At 46.1% G+C, this 22,935-nt stretch overlaps 2 protein-coding genes across 3 annotated transcripts; one reads left to right on the top strand and one right to left on the bottom strand.

The window, feature by feature from the left end:
- The first annotated feature begins 197 nt into the window (after window positions 1-197).
- Window positions 198-15,341, top strand: grnb (granulin b). Of its 2 annotated transcripts, none has more exons than XM_079756959.1 (15): window positions 198-277; window positions 683-748; window positions 1,092-1,241; window positions 2,279-2,383; window positions 4,180-4,312; window positions 4,555-4,667; window positions 5,635-5,770; window positions 6,108-6,199; window positions 6,664-6,811; window positions 7,838-7,935; window positions 8,708-8,866; window positions 9,386-9,586; window positions 10,071-10,316; window positions 12,371-12,628; window positions 14,073-15,341. In XM_079756959.1, the coding sequence occupies exons 2-15, from the start codon at window positions 746-748 to the stop codon at window positions 14,211-14,213; spliced, it is 1,983 nt and encodes a 660-aa protein (XP_079613085.1). In that variant the 5' UTR covers window positions 198-277; window positions 683-745; the 3' UTR covers window positions 14,214-15,341. The 2 variants fall into 2 exon arrangements, with proteins under 2 accessions (XP_079613085.1, XP_079613086.1); XM_079756960.1 differs by having other exon boundaries at window positions 611-748.
- A 2,309-nt stretch (window positions 15,342-17,650) lies between these two features.
- Window positions 17,651-21,084, bottom strand: LOC307090278 (integrin alpha-X-like; the record flags this gene model as incomplete). The annotated part of the gene is made up of 6 exons (XM_079756855.1): window positions 17,651-17,761; window positions 18,271-18,381; window positions 18,467-18,580; window positions 19,602-19,712; window positions 19,954-20,034; window positions 21,073-21,084. 6 exons carry the CDS (start codon window positions 21,082-21,084, stop codon window positions 17,651-17,653), a joined length of 540 nt encoding a protein of 179 aa, XP_079612981.1.
- Window positions 21,085-22,935: the final 1,851 nt, after the last annotated feature.

The raw sequence follows: 22,935 nt of genomic DNA, 5'->3' as shown, positions 1-22,935 counted from the left end.
GTTTTTGCGAAATTGTCGATTTGTAAATAAAATAAAAACGCAAATATACCAAACGAGTCTAACAGTGTTGACACGAAGTATCGCAGTACTCATAATATTTTAAATATATTTATTAAAATGTTCTTTAGGTCCGTTGGGGGATGGCGGGCTGTCACGTGATCGGCATGTCACGTGATCCCTGTGTTGTATTCCTTACTGTTTCCGGTCTCGTTGGTAGGGAAAGCGACTCACAGCCTGCTGCAGTTTGACTGTAACGTCCTGGTTCTGATCCAGCGAGGTGAGCTGTTCCTTCACCACTTGTTCACATGTCACACATTCACATAAGAGCGGCATGCGACTCAGGTGGTAGCGCGGGTTGCTCCTCCTAGCTGAGTGTCGAGGTGTCCCTGAGTAAGACGCCTCACCCTCACTGCTCCTGTCGAGCTGGCTGTTGCCTCGCATGTTAGGCATGTATTTTAAAGCGCTTTGAGTTGCCACTGGTTAGAAAAGCGCTGTATAAATGCAGTCCATTCACAATTTACAAGTCGCTGGGTCTATTGTGTTTCTGTTCACTAAGTAAGTGTACATTAGATTTCTTCTGAGCCACATCACAAGGTCTACTCTTCTTCAGCCTTCCTCCAGGCTCCAAGGACCTATTTTCCACTGTCCACTGTTTGAGAAAGCTGTCGTTATCTCCTCCCAGGAAGACGTGAGCTGCACCGGAGGCCCATTGAATTATCAAATTATTCTGCAACCATCTGCTCCAATGGTAAGAGGAACTCTGTGTGTTCATACTTGATTTGCCTCAGATTAAACCCAGTCTTAACACTCTCCTCGTTAATAGCATTGGTGTGTATTCTGCACACCCGATGATCTGTTTGCAGTGAACCAGTATCACCGGATATTTCAGTTTCTATAGCTATTGTTGGACAAAGAAGACTATTAAATCATCACACACACTCTTACAAGTTGTGTTTGCACATGCACTTCCTATCACATTCCCTATCTTTCTCACCGAGATAAGATGTTCAGTTATTTAATCTTTAATGTAAACTAAATTAAATCAGGTATGTTTAAAGTATTGTTCACCACCTTCTCCTCCTCTTGTCAAGTCTCTGCAGGGCTCATGGCTGGTGCTCCTCCTGCTGGCCGTCTGCTCAGCGACTTCCTGCCCAGATGGGAGCAGGTGTGAGGGGAACGACACCTGCTGCACAGCCCCTGACGGAGCAGCCGCCTGCTGTCCTCCACCACCTCCAGGCCATGTTAGTAACAACACAGGAACAATGAGTAAAAGCACCGGTACAACAGTAGCACTAGTTACAATGTGGGTAAGGGTGTGGTCCTACTATATAACAGTAATAATACTAGTTACAATGTGGGCAAGGGTAATTTAGTACTATATTACAGTAGAACAGTAATTCTAGGTACAATGTGTGCAAGGGTAATTCAGTACTATATTACAGTAGAACAGTAGTACTAGTTACAATGTGGGCACGGGTACGGTTGTACTATATTACAGTAGAACAGTAGTACTAGTTACAATGTGGGCAAGGTTACTTTAGTACTATATTACAGTAGAACAGTAGTACTAGTTACAATGTGGGCAAGGTTACTTTAGTACTATATTACAGTAGAACAGTAGTACTAGTTACAATGTGGGCAAGGGTAATTTAATACTATACTTCAGTAGAACAATAATACTAGTTACAATATGGGTAAGGGTACAGTATTACTATATTACTATATAAGTTTAACAATACTGCTACTGGGTATGGCAACAGATTGAATGGCAACAAAGAATCTCAAAATCACTGTGTGGAGCTCTGTGTCGATGTGGAGCTCTGTGTCCGTGTGGAGCTCTGTGTCCGTGTGGAGCTCTGTGTCCGTGTGGAGCTCTGTGTCCGTGTGGAGCTCTGTGTCCGTGTGGAGCTCTGTGTCCGTGTGGAGCTCTGTGTCAGTGTGGAGCTCTGTGTCCGTGTGGAGCTCTGTGTCAGTGTGGAGCTCTGTGTCCGTGTGGAGCTCTGTGTCCGTGTGGAGCTGTGTCCGTGTGGAGCTCTGTGTCCGTGTGGAGCTCTATCTCTAAGCGTCGGGCACTCTCTTTCAGGTGTGCTTTACTACCACAATAGTGGAATTATGTCCATGATTTCGACCCATACAGCAGATTCTACTGCAGCATAGTTCCTGCTGACAAAGGCATGCAATACACTTATTCGTCTTAACCCGTTTAAAGCATAGCAACAAGAAAGATTGGTGTGTGTGTGTGTGTGTGTGTGTGTGTGTCTCTTTGTGTGTGCGTCAGGCGGTGAAGGCAGTGATGTGTCCCGACCAGGAGTCTGAGTGTCCAGATAAGACGACCTGCTGCCAGCTCCCTGACGAGACCTGGGGCTGCTGCCCCATGGTCAAGGTACACTCACTGGGACTATATGAGGCCACACGATAAGCCCCTCACAAATGAGGACAATTGCAGTCAATGGAAAATTACTCTGCACTGTGTTTCTGTCTCATTACAAAATGTGTTCTCAATTCCACGACAATAGTAAGGATCAACAACGTGCGTATATCAGACTCCGAGGTCTGACTGGTCCAGTGTGTAGGGTACATTACAGTTTATCAGGCTCTGGGTCCAGTGTGTACCGTACATTACAGTTTATCAGGCTCTGGGTCCAGTGTGTACCGTACATTACAGTTTATCAGGCTCTGGGTCCAGTGTGTACCGTACATTACAGTTTATCAGGCTCTGGGTACAGTGTCTACGGTACATTAACGTTTATCAGGCTCTGGGTCCAGTGTCTACGGTACATTACAGTTTATCAGGCTCTGGGTCCAGTGTGTACGGTACATTACAGTTTATCAGACTCTGGGTCCAGTGTGTACGGTACATTAACGTTTATCAGGCTCTGGGTCCAGTGTGTACCGTACATTACAGTTTATCAGACTCTGGGTCCAGTGTGTACCGTACATTACAGTTTATCAGGCTCTGGGTTCAGTGTGTACCGTACATTAACGTTTATCAGACTCTGGGTCCAGTGTGTACGGTACATTACAGTTTATCAGACTCTGGGTCCAGTGTGTACGGTACATTACAGTTTATCAGACTCTGGGTCCAGTGTGTACGGTACATTAACGTTTATCAGGCTCTGGGTCCAGTGTGTACGGTACATTAACGTTTATCAGGCTCTGGGTCCAGTGTTTAGGGTACATTACAGTTTATCAGACTCTGGGTTCAGTGTGTACCGTACATTACAGTTTATCAGACTCTGGGTTCAGTGTGTACCGTACATTAACGTTTATCAGACTCTGAGGTCTGACTGGTCCAGTGTGCACTAAGGGTGGGACAAAATATCGATACGGCGATATATTGTGGCCCTTCTTCGTGCGATATAAGAATCGATATACTGGCGCCAAATATTGATATAATATTTTCCTTTTTTTAAAAAACATTTATTTACCATATCCAGTGTTTCCCACACATTGACGAGGCTACGGCACACCGCCATAGTCTAATTTCTGCCGCGAAAAGAAATAAATAGGCAAACTCAACATATCTGTGTTACTTTGTTTGGGTTAAACCTAGCAGTCTAATATTTAATGAATAAAAATATACTGAAAAGTAATTGATATGTCATATTTTGGTTCTCAAAATTCCCCCGATTGATGAGTTTAAATGAAATCTATTCAACATTTTCTCCCAGGGGGCAATTCTCCGGACCCCCCTAGAGGATTCCCCCCCACCATAGTTTCCAAAAATCCTGTGGGAAACACTGGCGTATTTATGCTTTATTCCTGAAGAGTAAGACAGGAAGTATCGCCCCAAATATCGATATTGTAATTAATAAAATAAGGCGTTCTAAACAGATTTCCCTGCTCCTCGAAGTGGTGCTCAACACATGAATAAAGGAAACTTAAACAGAAGTCCACTAACCAAAGAAGAGTAACTGAAAAACATATTTTTTACCATCAATAAAGGCAGAAATCCAGCACTTGACTTTCGCGGTAATTTTTTTTATTCATCGTTGGACATCTATCGTGATGAATCGATATAGGATTTTCTAACAAAACATCCAATATACAATATATCTATTTATAGCTATATCACAATATTATCGGTATCGTGGCCCGTGTATCGCGTATCGTATCGTACCCTGTGATTCCCACCCTTAGTGTATACGGTACATTAACGTCCGTCTGTCCGCTCCACAGGCTGTGTGCTGTGAAGACAAGCAGCACTGCTGTCCTGAGGGGACCCAGTGTGACCTGAGTCACTCCCGCTGTGTGTCGACGGGCCTGGGCTTCGTCCCCCTGCTGGAGAAGTTACCTGCTCGCAGGAAAACAGGTGGGACGTCTGCCAGCGCACCGCAACACCTCAGCTGTAGGTTCTGATGAAATCATAGTGATGATAACGACGCAGTTTATGCAACTATATTCATTGACAATCATGGCATGCTGATTATGCTTAAATACAAAGTACATATTACCACATGGGTTCAAATAATGCCCAGGTCTTCAGACCCCACCATTATGAGTGCTAAACCAGTAGATACCAGTCGGTAACGGTAGAATGCGGGATGTGTCTAGCGGGGGTCAGCTCGGCTTCAGTGCCATGTCCGGGGGGGAAGAGCCGCTGTCAAAAAGGGTTCACCTGCTGCCTGCTGATCAGAGGCGTCTACAGCTGCTGTCCCCACCCAGAGGTACCACCGTCAGCCCCATCACACCATCAACCCCACAAACAGCACCGTCAGCACCACCAACATCACCCCCACAAACAGCACCGTCAGCCCCATCACACCCTCACCCCCACAAACAGCACCGTCAGCCCCATCACACCATCACCCCCGCAAACAGCACCGTCAGCACCACCTCCACCTCCATCACCCCCGCAAACAGCACCGTCAGCACCACCTCCATCAACATCACCCCCGCAAACAGCACCGTCAGCACCACCTCCATCAACATCACCCCCACAAACAGCACTGTCAGCACCACCTCCACCTCCACCACAAACAGCACCGTCAGCACCACCTCCACCTCCACCACAAACAGCACCGTCAGCACCACCTCCACCTCCATCACCCACGTCATCACAACCCGCTAACCTCACCATCCCTAGGACTCCACCAGCACCATATGTATATTTTTATACAGACATAACTTTTCCATCTCTACAGATTTCCCAATTATTTTATTTTGCAAACATATTCATATTTATTTTAGTTATTTTAAGAGAAATCAAAATACATTGAACTTTTGGTCGCTAAACCCGTCAAGTTTAGTGCCTTAAGTAATAATATAGTAGAAGGATTCAGAAGAGCAGCTCTAATGGGCCAACAGACCTTCAAAAGAACCCATTGTGTAGAAAGGTCCAGAAAACAAGATTCAGCCTCTGTGTTTTATCACGATTAAAGAGCTTTCAAACGGCAGCAGAATCAGCGTACTTATCGCACCACCAATATTAAACTGCTAGCTCTTCTCCTCCAGACGAGTACAATCCTAAACATGGAAGGCAAGTGGAGCATCTGAAACGATTGGTCTCGTCACGCAGCCTCACATGCAGCCCATTACCCAGAGCCATGTGACCTGTGCATCTCGGGCCAGACAAACGTTGGGCTGTTCCACTAACCCTGTCTTTGCTGTGTGCGTCATGTGACTTGGGAGCAGGCAGTGTGCTGCAGTGACCGGCTTCACTGTTGCCCTGCCAACACCACATGCGACATGGAGCATGAGAGGTGCCTCTCAGGGGAGGGGGAGGCGTTCCCGCTGGCTACAAAGATCTCAGACGGACCCAACCACGACGGTGAGTTCATCCCCGTTACCACGGAAACCTGCTGCTAGGTCCTACAGACGACGCCTCCTTCTGGCTCCTGTATGGAAGCAGAGCTCATCTCTCCTCCTGGGCCCTTTAATGAGGGAACTGAAATGAGTGGTCCCGTGTCCCAGCCGTTTCTTCCAAGACATTCTTGATGGGGAAAGATTAGATTGAATAAAGATATGATCAGAGAGTTGGAATCCACCCACATGCAACATCTATGTACAGCTGAATATTAAATGACCTAGGGCTAAAGTAATGAAGGTTATATGATGTATGTGATCAATTAATGTTTATTGTAATGTGCCTTTCCCCTCTCTGGCAGTGGTTTGTCCTGACAGCCTGACTATGTGTCACGAACAAACAACCTGCTGCCAGTTGGTTAACAGCTCCTACGGCTGCTGCCCAATGCCCAACGTGAGTCACGTGCTACCGTGCTAATGTTCTGATATGCTAGCATGCTAATGTTCTGGTATGCTAGTATTCTACCTGCTCCAGAGTGGAGCAGGTAGAGCATCAGACGGGCTGTGTGTGATTCAGGATTGGAGTCACACTAGTCCTGCAGAGCCCACCAGCACTAATGAATGGAGGAGGCGGAGAGTCGCCCTTACTGATTGTGTGGTCTTGGCACGCCCAGAGGTCCTAGAAGACCCGCACAATTTTTATGTTATATTCCTAGATGGATCAAATACAGTTAAAAAAAAACTTGCTGCACATGCGTGAAGTAGGACTCGTCTGATGCGATCGGGCATGCTTCATTTCAAGCCCTGATTGTATTTCAAAAGCACTTTAGTAGTGTTCAGAAATATTTCATTGATGCACACGATGGCCTCTTTGACCTTATTTGTTTTTGGTATTTCTCCCTCCCTCCCTCCCTCCAGGCAATGTGCTGCTCGGACCACCTCCACTGCTGTCCCGACGGGTACACCTGTGACCTGGTCCACAGCACCTGTCTCTCCTCCGACACATACCTGCCTCTCCTCACCTACGCACCTGCAAAGACTTCCTCTGCTGTGGCCGAGGTCAAAGGTCAGTCTTGAACCCGTAAGAGACATCGGCTTCTCTTACACCTTACCCTAAGGGCCGAACAATACTCGTGCCCGAAGAGCCATCGCAGGGCCCCCATGGGTCTCTCCATCGGGCTGCATTTCCTGTAGGGTTGGGCGCTATCCATTTATTTTTTTTAACCGTTCAAACCACGCCTCAAACATTGCAGTCTGCAGGTCAACCATAAAAAGAGATCAACTTGTTAAGCAGGCCCATCCAATGTGCCATGAGCTGCTACTCTCTTTTCTGCCACAGGGTGGAAGCAAGCGAGGCAAAAGGGCCGAAACACCTGAGAAGGTTGTGTGCCAAGTCATGTGAGACCATTGGAAAGTACCATTCGCAACTTTTAGTCTACCGTTACCATTGTTAGCTAAACAAAGGACAATTTCAAACCCAGACAAAATAAGAGGAAGTAACAAACTTTGTATTTCATAACTGTGCGCATGCACAGAAAGGGCAATATTTTTCACGTGATTTGAGAAATCACAGAACTAGAGACATATCACATATTCTACTGCAACTCTTGCTTACACACAGTTCTGTCTAGTAATGTTCTTTTGAATGTAAATGAATACATTTATTTACTTTACAAGTAATTCTGGGATTTTCCTTCATAGCCTTCATATCGTTTTTGACCATATGGAGGTTAAATAGGAATTCAAATTGCATTCCTAATGGTGTTAAAAAGTCTTAAATTTAACTTGTTGAAACCTACAGAAACCCTGAGTACAGTACTGAATCAATCATCCAGTTTCCAGAACATGCAATATGTGCTGCACCAGAGGCAAAGCACATATTTTTGCTGAACTTGATGTCATTCAAAACTTTCTACCCATCACTTCTGACCTGCTGTCTCCTTCGAAGCCAAGTTTACAGCAAAGCATGTCATCGTATTTAACAATTGGACAAATATACAAGCTTGTGAAATGTCCCAGGCATTGCTTGATTTCTGCATGACCTGAGGCAGTGGTAAACCCTGGAGGGCCTGATGGATGTTGTTGTCTCAAGGACTCCGTGTCCCTTGCAACGAGTCGGTGGCCTGTGCTGACGAAACCACCTGCTGCCAGACCACCACTGGGGAGTGGGCCTGCTGCCCCATGCCTAAGGTACACCACACCTGGGGGGAGGTACACCACACCTGGGGGGAGGCACACCACACCTGGGGGAGGTACACCACACCTGGGGGGAGGTACACCACACCTGGGGGAGGTACACCACACCTGGGGGGAGGTACACCACACCTGGGGGAGGTACACCACACCTGGGGGGAGGTACACCACACCTGGGGGGAGGTACACCACACCTGGGGGAGGTACACCACACCTGGGGGAGGTACACCACACCTGGGGGGAGGTACACCACACCTGGGGGGAGGTACACCACACCTGGGGGAGGTACACCACACCTGGGGGGAGGCACACCACACCTGGGGGAGGTACACCACACCTGGGGGGAGGTTCACCACACTTGGGGGAGGTACACCACACCTGGGGGGAGGCACACCACACCTGGGGGAGGTACACCACACCTGGGGGGAGGTTCACCACACTTGGGGGGAGGTTCACCACACCTGGGGGGAGGTACACCACACCTGGGGGGAGGTACACCACACTTGGGGGGAGGTTCACCACTCCTGGGGGGAGGTACACCACACCTGGGGGGAGGTACACCACACCTGGGGGGAGGTACACCACACCTGGGGGGAGGTACACCACACCTGGGGGGAGGTACACCACACCTGGGGGGAGGTACACAACACCAGGGGGTGCAATTTACACACGTATTATTCCCTTTCCTGCGTAGGATTGGACTTTTTCTACAATATGTTGATAATGAGGGCCCTGGTTTTGGTGAGTGAACCCTCCTCCTGCCCTGTAGGCGGTCTGCTGTCAGGACCACCTGCACTGCTGTCCCCATGCCACTGTTTGTAACCTGGCCCAGTCCCGGTGTGACCCCGCCCGAGGCCACGCCCCCTCCCTGCCCTGGCTGACCAAACTGCCCGCCCTCAGCCTCCCCGCCGCCGAGGAGGTCGCCACGGTAACGAGCAGCGATGAGAAATGCAACTATACTAATCTACTGTACTACTTCAATACTGCTACCGCCGGTCACTATACTAATATACTACTGTACTACTGCTGCCCCTACCACAGGTCAGACCCTGATCCCTTTACACTACACCTATACCCATATACTTATATTCTGAAAAATCTGAGCAGTCCGCGATGCCCAGGATAGCAACTTGCCCCTAGCTCAAAGTTCAAACTATTTCAAGCTACAGGTTGACCTCTGGAAGCACTTCGCCTCAGATCACTGCACTGATTGACATACCCAAACCAACGCAATCTAAACAACAACAGCCTCCTTCATTTGTAAACCGAAATATGTTTCTATGAGTTTAAACTCAATGAGTTTAAAGCCCACACCCTGGACCCCACCGGGTCCCCTTCCATTCAGACCTCGGCCCCTGGCCATCAGGAGCTTGTGGAGTGTGATGTTAGTCCAGGCGGTGTGGAGCGCTTCGCTTCCCTTCCTCACTTCAATCCCTTGTTCCCCCAGGCCCGGGACGGCCCAGGCGCCAGCAGCCTTCCCTGGGTGCGGAAGACCCCCGCCCTGCCCCAGGCTGACCCCGAGGAGCCCTCCCGGGACGGCCTGAGCCCTGCCAGGGTGGAGTGTGACGCCCGCACCACCTGCCCCCGGGACACCACCTGCTGCTTCATGAAGAGCAGCGGCCTGTGGGGCTGCTGCCCCCTACCCAAGGTCAGAGACTGGGAGGGCCTGGAGCCTGGAGAACAGGGGAGGGTTAGCGTGGGGCCTGGACCCCTCGGCCTCACCCGTCAGCAGAGGGTCTTCAGGACCTGGGTCGGTCATTGAGATTATTGGTGGGCTGAGTTGCCACCATTTTCCAACACTAGATCCAGATGGAGCCACTATGGGAGGACAGGACACTCTAGTTAGGGGCGGCAGTAGCTCAGGAAGTAGAGCGGGTTGACTGGTAATCGGAAGGTTCCTAGTTCGATCCCCGGCTCCTCCTAGCTGAGTGTCGAGACAGCTCACCCTCCCTGCTCCTGACGAGCTGGCTATCGCCCTGCGTGGTCGACTCCGTCGTCGGTCTGTGAATGTGTGGAGGAATGGTTGTAAGTCACTTGGGGTAAAATCCCAAAATCCCCATAACGTAAAAATGTAAATGGTTCTCTCCTCCATCTGCTGCTGAATGACTGCGTACCCCCCCCCCCCCCCTCAGGCGGTGTGCTGTGCTGACGGGGAACACTGCTGCCCCAGCGGCTACACCTGCCACGCCCGCACAGCCTCCTGCGCCAAGCCCCACGCCGCCGCGGGACTCCAGCGCCTGCCCTGGTTCTCCAAGGAGAGGGCCGTGCAGCGGGGCATGCTGGGGGATGTGAAGTGTGACAACGCCAGCAGCTGTGCGTCGGGCACCACCTGCTGTAAGCTGGCCACGGGGGGATGGGGTTGCTGCCCGCTGGTGAAGGTGAGCCTCTCCACACTGGGGTCGGTCTGTTAAAGTACCTGAAAGATCCCATGTCATGCTTTTTTAGGGTTAACAATTGCATTTTGGGGTAATACTAGAATAGGGTTTGTATTTGAGAAACACCCCTTATTATTCTCACACTGTTCATTTCTGCAAAACCAATCTCAGCGTCTTTCAGAAACGTTCTGTTTTGGATCATTTCGCTTCAAGGCCTCCTGTTTCACGTACTTGTTGAGGGCGGGCACGAATACTCCCCGTGGCTCAGACTTGGGGCCTCTACGAATAGCCAAATCTCCTAACCTTTATGCCTCCTTAACTCAACCTTTGTGGAAAATGTCATCGGGTGAAGTAGAGACGAAAAGGTGCTTCCTTTCGAACATAGGAAAAGACAGCGCTGTTTAAAATGAATCCGACTCCACTTTTCCTAAGCGACGTCATTGCGCGACGGGGAGCATTGCTCACCAAATTATTTTAGGCCAGTTGAATCCCAATCCACATGTGGAAAAAAGAGGCTCAACTTATGTTGATGTTGAAATTAACTGCCCCCAGTAGCCTTTCTTAAATGTGAAGTCAGAATTTTATTTTCTTACGGTGTATATTGTGTGCTTAATAACCAGCAATAAATTATTTCATTTCACTTCTATTCTTCTGCTTTACCGCGTCTCTCATGCGTCTTCGCGTAGAGTCGGTAAACTTTGTCGGTGGCATGCTTTAAATATTGCCGCCGTAAAGGATTATGGGATACCACTATCTCCTTTCCTTTCGCAAAGGTTGCTCAGGAGTAACCTATGCTAAAGGAGGGTTAAAGGAAGCATCGATACTCCTTTCCTAAGTATTTTTAGAATTCGAACCACCTTCCCTTCAAGCAGCTCCGGGTCAACTCCATAGGAAAGAAAATGTTCCTATGCAAAACATAGAATTCGTAAAGGCCCTTTGATTTTTTTCTAGATTAGCAGACGTAAAACATGTATGACTTGGACGGACGCGCTAGCAGTCCTTCAATGTGCTTCTTCATCACCCCCCAGCCCCCCTGCCTATTTCCCATCAAACCATGCCATCAGATGTTCTTGTGTGCTTACATTGTTAAATATCTCTGATCTTGTTTTTAGTTTTGAGAATATATGGGTCATTTAGACATGTGACTGACTGATGCATCTAAAGATGCATCTTGCATTTGGACGATGTATTCTTCAAGGCACATAGTAGGCCTGTCAATTACGGTATGAACTTTAATTCACTTTAATTCGATATTTTTTCTGTTAGGCTTGCCAAGTTGTGATATTGTGCTCCAGACAGAATGGCTTTGGTGTAGCAGAGGCTGACATTATTCAGTAGGATTATTTTTATTTTGTCCAATCTGCGTAGATGTCCAATTGCGTATGGGAATGTGTGACACACAGAAACACACTCTTTAGTTTTATATTTTAGTACAATTTGGGTGATTCTTTTAAGAGACATTAAATATAATCTGTTTCAGAAAACAAATAATGCACATTTTATCCACGATGATGAATTCAGTTTGATGTTCGATATTCCCCCTTTTTCTGATTTTAATTCAGATTACTCTTGTTTACTCGTAAGACACAGTGTTGCCAATATGGCGACTTTGTCGTTAGATTTAGCGACTGACCGGCGGCAAATCTGGTGACCTTTTCGTGTGTCTGGCGACTTTTTTCGTGTTATTCCTCGTCTCTGCACTGCACACAGGTCTCTCCCTCGCCCCTTCCCAATCCCAATCCCAATCCCTTGCGCCTGCTGATTTCATGTTTTCCACCTGTTCATTCTTCGCCCGGATATCCCTCAAATGCAAATGAGGCGTGGTGGCATCACGAATGACGTCATGACGCAAACCAGCGAGTTCTAGCTACTTTTCAGAGAACCAATAGCGACTTGTAAAATAAAAAATGGCAACACTGATAAGACAATGTGTAAACAAGACAATGACATCACACTTCACCTAGCTTCTAGCCAAAGGCCTGCGCTGGTCTCCAATGTACCCCCACCATTGTGTGATCCAGTACATGTCTACTTACGCTCCTCATTTCCCCTTCAAGGCTGTATGCTGCGACGACCACGAGCACTGCTGCCCACAGGGCTACACCTGCAACATGCACAGTGGGACCTGTGAGAAGCAGCTGCGACACCAAACCCCCCACAGCCGCCCTCAGAGCAAGGTGGTACGGTCCATGCTGAGGCCGTCCGCTGTGGAGGAGGATGTTCCATGTGACAATGTGGGGGTGTTCCGCTGCCCCAAGCAGGAGACCTGCTGCCGCGTGTCGGCCACAGTGTGGGCGTGCTGTCCCTCGGCCCAGGTAGCGCCTCGCCGCTGTTAGCCTTAGTGGACTGACGTTAGCATCTGTTAGCTTGTGTTGGCATCTGTTTGCTTCCAATAGCTTTTCCTTAGTGATAGTTTGATGTCGTTACCAACTGTTAGCCTGTATTAGTGTCTGATGACATGTTAGCATCTTTAAGCATTCTACATGATCTCTACTTGTTGGTTATCTTGGATTCTCCTAGCATCTGTCAGAGCTTCTATTAGTCTCAGCTAGCTTCTCTTGGTAGCTGTCAACTTCTCTTAATGTCTGTTGGTATCTGTTGGAACAGCGCAAGCACTTGATAAGTTTAGTGTGCGGAAAAGGGTTTATTCAAATGTTTATCACAAGGGTTGGATAAAGAGAAAGAGAGTAAATATTTTTTATATCCCTATATCGTACTGTAACAATATATCATCAAAAGTCTTAGAAGCCCGGTCCTTAATGTAATTGTTCTCCACAAATAAGATTCCTTCATTGATTTTTAAATGGATGGTGTGTAGCTCTTATATGCAAGGATCTATGATTATGATTTAATGTGGCATGCCCCTATAAAACACAAAATCCTTCCACAAAACATACAGAGTAAATCGTTCACTACAGCCATGTTATGTATCGGGGACACAGGCGTTAATCAATTTCAACTTTGAAATCAGAGTAATTGGTTTTTGGCTCTGCTCTGGAAATTCTTTTATTTATTTTTTATTTAACCTTCATTTATTCAGATATGTCCCATTGAGAACTTTAGCCTCTTTTTCAAGGGAGCCCTGCCTGAAATATTTATCAAAACCGTGACAGACGTGTCGGTAAAATCATATTTACTTGACTGTGACATTTTGGTGTTGTTTATGTAAGTCAGTGTTTACAGGATGAGATGTTGTGTTTACAGGATGTGATACCATAGTGTGTACAGGATGAGATGTCATGGTGTATACAGGATTTTAGGGCAGTTTTTACAGAATGGGATGTCATGGTGTTTACAGGATAGGATGTCATGGTGTTTACAGGGTAAGATGTCATGGTGTTTACAGGATGTCATGTCATGGTGCTTACAGGATGAGATGTCATGGTGTATACAGGATGTGATGTCATGGTGTATACAGGATGCGATGTCATGGTGTTTACAGGAGGGGATGTCATGCTGTTTACAGGAGGGGATGTCATGGTGTTTACAGGATGGGATGTCATGGTGTTTACAGGATGGGATGTCATGGTGTTTACAGGATGGGATGTCATGGTGCTCACAGGATGTGATGTCATGGTGTTTACAGAATGGGATGTCATGGTGTTTACAGGATGGGATGTCATGTTGTTTACAGGATGGGATGTCATGGTGTTTACAGGATAGGATTTGATGTCATTGTGTTTAAAGGATGTGATGTCATGGTGCTTACAGCATGTGATGTCATGGTGCTCACAGGATGTGATGTCACTGTGTTCTCAGGCTGTGTGCTGTGCTGACTCCCTGCACTGCTGCCCTGCTGGCTCCTCCTGTGACCAGGGGGCCGGAGGCTGTGCCCCCTGGGGCCAGCCCAGTCGGCCCGCCCACCGCTGGGATGCAGACCCCGTCCCCCTGGGACTCTAACCCCTTCAGGACCTGACCGCGGGGGGGCACATCACAGGTCCCAGTGTCCGGAGAAGCTGGAAGACCGGCTCTTCGACTGCTGTAAAGAATGATTCACTTCAATGCAATCAAGTCCATGTTCTGTTCAAACTATTATTCGACCCCCTGCTGGAGTTAGCTGGGTTCCTGCGTGACACTCATTATTTCATCAGGTCTCATAGAACACGTTTTGTAAGGACAGAGTCCGCCATTTTACAAAGGCTAGATAGTTAATCTTTTTTAGTTTTTCTGAAAATCCGGCATTAATATTAAGAAGGCCCTGCCCGGAATTATGACCCCAAATTCAGAGGAATATGAATGTACGTTGGTATATGCAACCTCTTTTAGTGTGAAAGTGTGTGATGTTGGTTTAAAATCATAAAATCTCACACCGCTTCAATTTTTAGTTAAATGGTCGTGATTCCAATGTTAATGCAAGTGTCTTCTCCAGGATCAGTTTGACTAAATCTAAAGACTGGGGATGACTTGAAGCGTTGATTGCTTCCTCCTTCTTAGCCCAGAGTTTGGTTTTCAAGTCCATGCAAGTCCATTTTGGTTACAAGAACGTAAATAAAATCAATCTTCTTTCTGGATTTGACTCCTGATCCACCCCAGACTGAGCTCCCCTCTGGCTCTGAGTACCGGAGCTCATGAGTCTGAGTGAGGCCTCAGGTTCTGGATTGGTGGTGTCTAGGTCTGGTAGGGGTTCAATTCTGGGTGGTGTCTAGATCTGGTAGGTGTGTGCTTCAGCGATATGGATGATGAGAACCAACAGGAATGCTGGGTAACCCCAAACAGGATCTGCAGCAGACACAGATTCAAACCTCAACCCTTGGCTCATCTTTTAGACTTTCCAGAGTTTGGTCTTTCATTGATTACCTTTTTTAATATCAAGAGTGAATTGAATTTGCCTATAAAATGTTTTTGATGTGTTGTGGGTCTTCGATGTAAAGGAAAAAGTGTTAGTTATGGGAGTTACGGGGTAATGAAGAAAGTGATCGGAGACTAACCGGTCACATGATATCCGTCACACTGTTGATTCTTGATTTAAATATACATTTTTTGAAGACTTTACAAAAGGTTGTTGCATTAATAAAGTTCTGCAATGCCTATAGCCTCAAATGTCATCCATTCGTTGAAAGATGGCGTCCTTGAATGATATTGACTAAGATGGCGCTCAAACCAAGGCCCCGGGAACAGTGCATACATCCGCAATCCAACAGTGCTCAGCGGCCAAGCCTGGTATTGCAGCTGTTTAAGCGGGCTGTGGACGGGTCCGTCAATTCATGGAGTCCCAGAAGTAGATATCTCCGTTCACTCCAATGCAAGTGGGGAACAGGAATGTGCCTCCGGAAAAAATGACTGGATGTCAATCAAAGGCTCATAATTATCTTTATGCCATGTACTAAAAAAATGTAAGTTTTCTCTTTTCAAAACGCCACCTCAAGCGTTTTATGTTATTTTTAGATGGAGAAGGAGGGGTGGGCAGCTGAAAGGAGTCTTAGTGAAACATTTTGTTTCGGCCCGGCATTCGAGAGGCCCTAGTGCACACCTCCGTTAACTTCTCGTGATTTTCCTTTTACTTAACATGAATGACGTTGATGGTTTTTAGGCACTGTGGTGATTTTTTATGGGATTTTTTGACTGGTTCAGCTGCTGCTCAATGACTCTCGCGTTCCTCTGCTAGCGATCATTGCGATTCACCATTTATTGATTTATGATATGATTTATTCAAAAGATCCAAAGACAAAGAACGGTTACATACGGTATCATTTTTATAATATTGTTAATAGCCTAATAAACATTTCAGTTGTGTTAGTATTTCATTTTTTATTTGCTTGTTTAGCTATGTATTATGAGTTAATGTTGGTGTAGGCCTATTACAAATATGTATGTGGGTAGGCTACTCCAACCTCGTTGCTGATCGATATGTAACCATTTATTTTATATAAATTATTGATAGCATTTTTCGTAAATAATTGGATGGAATCTGTTTCTTAAGCAATAACATTGAACTGTATTGTTTTCTAGGCCAACATACATGTACTATGTTGTTGGTATTATATGTTATATGGAGCAATTTTTCATATTTATGAAGTTAACTTAAACTTCCATGGTCGGTAAACAATGCGACTGCGATCGCTCAGACCTCTCGCTTATGATGCTACAATGCTAACAATGCTAAAAAAACAAGAATATTTCTGCATCCGGCATGTCATGAACTAGGGCGTGGCTAGGCTCCCGTGATGCGGAAGCATATCTCTCCTTGATGTTGCCCTGCGCCATTGAGCAGTTTACAAAGGAATGAATGGGCGCCCTTTTGGAATCCGGTGTCCATTCTATAATGTGTCCATGGCTCAAACCCGCCCCTTTCTTTGACCTTTTCCTATCGCCTCGCGGTCACAAAAAACCCCCGTGGTCAGAGGGTCGTCATGACGACTGACGGCGAATACACACTGGTAGACGAGTTGTTCGGGGGGGATAGGTTCACTGCTTAAGAGTGAGCCCTATCACAGAGTTGAATGAGTCCAATCACAGTGACCTCAGATCACTAAATATGTGAAATACAAAGTATATAAAGCATATTTCTGTTGAATATGCATGGTGGTTGTCCCATGGAGGGTAGGATGTAATGCAACAATTAAATGAGTGATATGATTTATATGATGGGATGATTTATTTTGGTTATATGCGGTCTGACCTGGCAGCATTCAGAGCATCGTCAAGACGTCCAAGTGTGGCCTGTCCTGAAGGGGAACGTGGGCCCTTTCGCCTACCCCACCGCCCCAAAAAACAAGCAAATGTACCTCGAATTGGGGATCGTGGCAAAATGCTCTGTGATCCACGACCGGAACTTGAACTGCTGCTCTTTCGTCGTTTGCTTTAAAGGTGACATATTATACCACCAGGTGTGAGTGTGATCAGCCGTTACAAGCCGTTTTGAAAATCTGCCTCTTCTGACCTCACAAATGGGCGTGTCCACCTAGATGTATGCTAATGCTACGGCTAATCACACTCACACCTGGTGGTATAATATGCCATCTTTAAATCGTATTGGCCCGGGACCAAATGAGTTGCCAATCAACATTCAAATAGCCCATAAAATATTTATTCACGATTATTAACACAACAAATGTATTAAATGCGGGGGATGATTTATTTTAGTTATACTGTATTTACATTTGGCCAATTATTTGTTGACCTGTCTTGCCAAAAGGAATGAATGGTAGTTCTACATGTAAAAATAAATAGTTCATAATTACAATGGTTTTCCAAAGAAATTTTATCATAAAGGTTTTATCATTAGGTTTTATATGTGTATAATAAAAACATCATTGATAATATGGGATGTGGGGAGGGAATCATGGGACTGAGGCATTCAAATGAGCATCTTAGCATGGAAGGGTGGTCTGCCTGGTTCAAGGTTCTTGTCCACCATCTCCGCCACCTTCTCCGCCATCTTCTCCACCTTCACCAGAAGCGCCAGCTTCTTCAATCATCTGTTTGTACTGACTCTTGAAGAAGCCAGCCTTAAAACAGCAGACAGAATCCTTCAATTACCCATCAAGAGAGGAACTTGTGATGACAACCCAATAACCCTCTTTAATTCCTCAAAACGACTCAGAAGATGATTCATTCCCTGTCTCATTATCAGCATTGGATGATCATGGCCACTAGGGAGAAGTGTTGTGCAGATACAACTGTATGACAAGCCCTAACATAATCAACAATAATCTGCCCATAGTTAACCAACTTAATGTAAAACCTATAAATTAAATCTCCTTTGTATTCAGTTGTTTTTATGTAACAGTCGTTTTTGGAGCAGTTTATATTTACTAAGTCATTTAGCAGATCTCAAGTAAAATATTTCAGGACAGGTAGGGGTTAAGACCTGTTGCTCAGGGAAGCCATGGTGGGAATTAAATCAAGCAGCTCTTCCAGCTGGAAATTGAACAACCTACCAAGACTATCCTGTCCTGAACTCAAGCCCTTTCTGCTGGGATCGGCCAGTCCAACCAGTCTACACAATGGTACACACCTTATATAGAGCGGCCGTAATGATGGCCAGCAGGACCAGTCCTCCGACGGTTGCTCCAACGATCTCTTTAGTGAAGTCTGCTACCGGGTACACCTCCACCTCAGTGACGATCTGAGGAGAGTCACATGACTGCGTGAAGGTTCTGATCAGACACCCTGGACAAGCAGGACTGAGTTGAGGCCAGAGCGAGAGTTACCTTTCGGATGGGAGGGGTGTGTTTAGACTCAGTGGAGAAGAAAATGTATCTGTCCTCATCGTATTCCAGGGTGGCTGTGCTTATGAGGAGGAACTTAGCCGACCGAATACCGATCTGTAAAAAAAAGCATAGACCAGTGAAATAGTAAGCTGGTTCGGGAATAGCCAAAACATAGGAAGGAATAGTCCCTGTGGAAACTCCCTGTATATCTTCTTCAAACCCTCCCCGGTCTCCATGACAACCCTCTACCTTATTTAATCTCTCCCCTGACTCCATGACAACCCTCTCCCTTATTCAAACCCTCCCCGGTCTCCATGACAACCCTCCACCGTATTCAAACCCTCCCCGGTCTCCATGACAACCCTCTACCCTATCCTAACCCTCCCCGATCTCCATGACAACCCTCTACCCTATCCAAACCCTCCCAGGTCTCCAGGACAACCCTCTGCCCTATCCAAACCCTCCCCGGTCTCCATGACAACCCTCTATCCTATCCAAACCCTCCCTGGTTTCCATGACAACCCTCTACCCTATCCAAACCCTCCCCGGTCTCCATGACAACCCTCTACCCTATCCAAACCTTCCCGGTCTCCATGACAAACCTCTGCCCTATCCAAACCCTCCCCGGTCTCCATGACAACCCTCTACCCTATCCAAACCCTCCCCAGTCTCCATGACAACCCTCTCCCTTATTCAAACCCTCCCCGGTCTCCATGACGACCCTCTACCTTATTCAATCTCTCCCCGGTCTCCATGACAACCCTCTGCCCTATCCAAACCCTCCCCGGTCTCCATGACAACCCTCTACCCTATCGAAACCCTCCTCGGTCTCCATGACAACCCTCTACCCTATCCAAACCCTCCCCGGTCTCCATGACAACCCTCTACCTCATTCAAACCCTCCCCGGTCTCCTTGACAACCCTCTACCTTTTTCAAACCCTCCCCGGTCTCCTTGACAACCCTCTACCCTATCCAAACCCCCCCGGTCTCCTTGACAACCCTCTATCCTATCCAAACCCTCCCGGTCTCCTTGACAACCCTCTACCCTATCCAAACCCTCCCGGTCTCCGTGACAACCCTCTACCCTATCCTAACCCTTCCCGGTCTCCGTGACAGGCTCCTCCCCCCACCTACCTGTGCGATCCACCCAGAGCTGAGGTTGGCGTTGATAGAGAAGGTGCTTTTCTGCGCCCGACCCATGAACATGTTGCACCTGAACACCAGACAGCTCGCCACCGAGCAGTCCTGACACACACATCACCAAACCACACATCAACACACAGAATAACACAAAACCATGCACAACCACACACACAATGCCATTATCACAACCGCAAAGAACAGAGCGTAAAACACACACAACCCATCATGTACAGAAACAACACACTACCAGCCGCGACTTGCGGCGCCACGGACAAACACACACGACCCGTTATTGACAGAACCAAAGACGCCAGCGCACAGGGACATCGTGGCTTATATTTACCACTGTGAGGTTCTGCTGAACCTCCGTCAGAAAGTCTGGACGGGCCGCCAGCTCCACGCCGTCTCGCCGGCACTCTGGAATCTAGAAACAGCTTCAGAGTCAGCGTCTCTAGGAACCACCTGCTCACTGCGGGGGGGCGACCCAAGCTACTTCAACACAAAACCACCTTTTAATGGATCTAACTTTGTTTGAGCCGCCTGGTTGAGATGAAAACATGACGTCGTCATCAGGGGTGAACTGGCTGAGGGAGCAGCATTAACAAACCAACCACCACATCAAGGTACAGAGGAGATAGAAACACTTTCTGAATCCCCTCAGGGGTAACAGCAGCAAGTAATACACACAAAATGGAGACGAAAAATAGGTGACGAAAACAGTGTGTGTGTGTGTGTGTTTTGAAGAGACTTAGTGCCGTTTTCTTTATTTTTATGACAATACTTAATTTTAAAGGTGAGTTTGACCTTTTATATTTATCAAGCTAAATAATGTCATTGTATATTGACATATATGGCGTATGTGTCTGTCAGTATATGTGTACATATGTGTGTGCGTGTATGGGTAAGCCTTCCTTTTACAGTCCCCTAATTACTAGGTATTTACCTGGTAAATATATGGTAAATCATAGTGTATTACTGGGTATTAACCACAGTTAATAAGAAGGTAAATACAGAGTAATTACCCGGTAAATACATGATAAATCATAGTGTATTACTGGGTAATTACCACTGGTAATAAGAAGGTAAATACAGAGGAATTACAGCTGAAGTACTAAGTAAAACCTCCACTATTACCCATCAACTCAACTAAGTACCGTGTAGTTGTAACTGTTTTAGGTTGGTAATAACAGATATTGTTGTGTACTTCTTAGGAAATTAGGCAACCAATTCTTAGAAACACCTATTAATTCAAGTTACAATTGTAGTTATCCAAGTTTTATGTCGGTAACAGCCCAAGTTTAATGATGTACTATCTAGAAATTAGCATAGTACTTTCCAATAAATTACTTTTTCTTACATAGTTATTATTCATAGCTACACCCATTTAGAAAGGGTTTATTCGATTTACCTTAGAAACTATGGAATTACTTACTTGGTAACAACCTCCGCAGGAACCGTTTACCTCTAGTGTCATGGTACATCTTCTTAAATACTGGGTACGAAGCTGTTTGTTTACATGGTGTTACCACGATATTACCATATAATTTGTAATAGATACATTCCATTGTCGATGCAGTTAACTGGAACTTGTACCATGTACGTTCTGCAACGTTACTAAGTAAAACATGACAATTTACCCAGTAAGTAAGCTGAAACTGTACCGTAAAAGGAAGCCTTGTTTGTTTCCATGGTAATACCAGGTTCTTACCATATAATTTGTAATAGATTATTCCCTTTTCCATGTAATCAACACAAACTTGTACCATGTATGTTATGCAACGTTACCAAGTAAAACATGGCAATTTACCCAGTAAGTAAGCTGAAAATGTACTGTAAAAGGAAGCCTCGTTTGTTTCCATGGTATTACCAGGTTATTACCAAATAATTTGAAATAGATTATTCCCTTTTCCATGCAATCAACACAAACTTGTACCATATATGTTCTGCAACGTCGTTCACCAGTAGTTAAGCACTTTAATTTTAGTTATAAAACCCCAAATCACTGTTGATGAAAGGCATATTAAAATTAAACAAAATCAAAGGCTTATCTTTCAAACAATGCATATCTCACAAACAGGCACTGAACACTGAAAAAAATCGGACAAAAAAAAGCCGTCCACATCAACTCAATTTAAATGTTACTGATGGTGTTCTGTCGGAAACAATTCCATGGTAACGTCTCCGCCACCAGTCTGAGTGTAATTTGGTCCGTCAAACAGGTAGCTGCCAGAACGTAGATGAAGTTGTTGCAGACATCGATAGCAACAACATGTCTTTGTGATTGTTCGCGATACTGTGTCCTAAACTGTCCTCAACATACTAAGCCCGTAATGTAGTGCACTTGCGTTGATTAATCCTAAACCAAAAACCGAATATCCGGCGAATATCAAGCCGGAGGCTAACTTGTAGGCTACCTGTTGAGGCAGCATGCTCCGGTAGAGCTGCTCTTTAGCATCGCGCTAAATGGGGCTAACAGAGCCTGTCCTTACCGTCCTATTAACTGTTTTCATGGGAGAGAGCCCGATTAAATCCGGATATTTTAAGTAGTTGGGTGTTATAGGTTTTAAACAACATGCCCGAGTTGTTTGAATGATCCGCTTGCTCGATGCTAAAGCGCTAACAGGAGCTAACAGCCTGTCCTCCCCTACCGTCCTGTTAACTGTATTTATGCAGGGATGCAAACTTGTCACCTTTCGGCGAAATTCGCCGTTTTTGTTCCGAAAAAGGTCATTTTTCGGAACAAAAACGGGGTGGGGGGGGGGGGGGGGGGGGGGCGTCCAAGTAATCGGCGAACGCAAACTGTCATAAATATTTATTCCAAGCTTGTTCGTTTGGCCAACCCGTGTAATCATGTCATCTTCGGGTCTGTAGCTGCCTTGATGCCGTACTAGACAGGAGTGACGTTGGTACGCTTCAAAAACGTCAGGCTTTCTAACGTAGGCTAACGTGCTAATGTCAGACAGTTCGCTGACGTACGCATCGCAAATCACAACCATTTTTGCTGGTTACAATAACAGTGTTATCGGATAGTACAGTGTCTATTTCTCAGGAACCTTTGAAAAATCTAAGCGAGAAAACAACGTTAAATGTACCTACCATACCTTCACATTAAAAAAAACAACCTAAAATAAATAATGGAAAATCAATGGAGCAAAGGCTTACTCTGATATCGATGTAATGTTAGCGAATGAGGGGTGAGAAGCCCCCTACCTCCCCTTGCTAATATTTATTCCGTTCGTCCAGAGTCAAATCTATTCTTGAGGTTCCAAATATTTTCAAAGCAGTTTATCTTTCAACGTGAGGAGTCGATCGAGTTATTTTATGT

The sequence above is a fragment of the Pollachius pollachius genome (genome assembly GCF_949987615.1).
Source record: "Pollachius pollachius genome assembly, chromosome: 19".
NCBI classification, from domain to species: Eukaryota; Metazoa; Chordata; class Actinopteri; order Gadiformes; family Gadidae; genus Pollachius; species Pollachius pollachius.
This window is presented reverse-complemented; position numbering and strand designations above follow the sequence as displayed.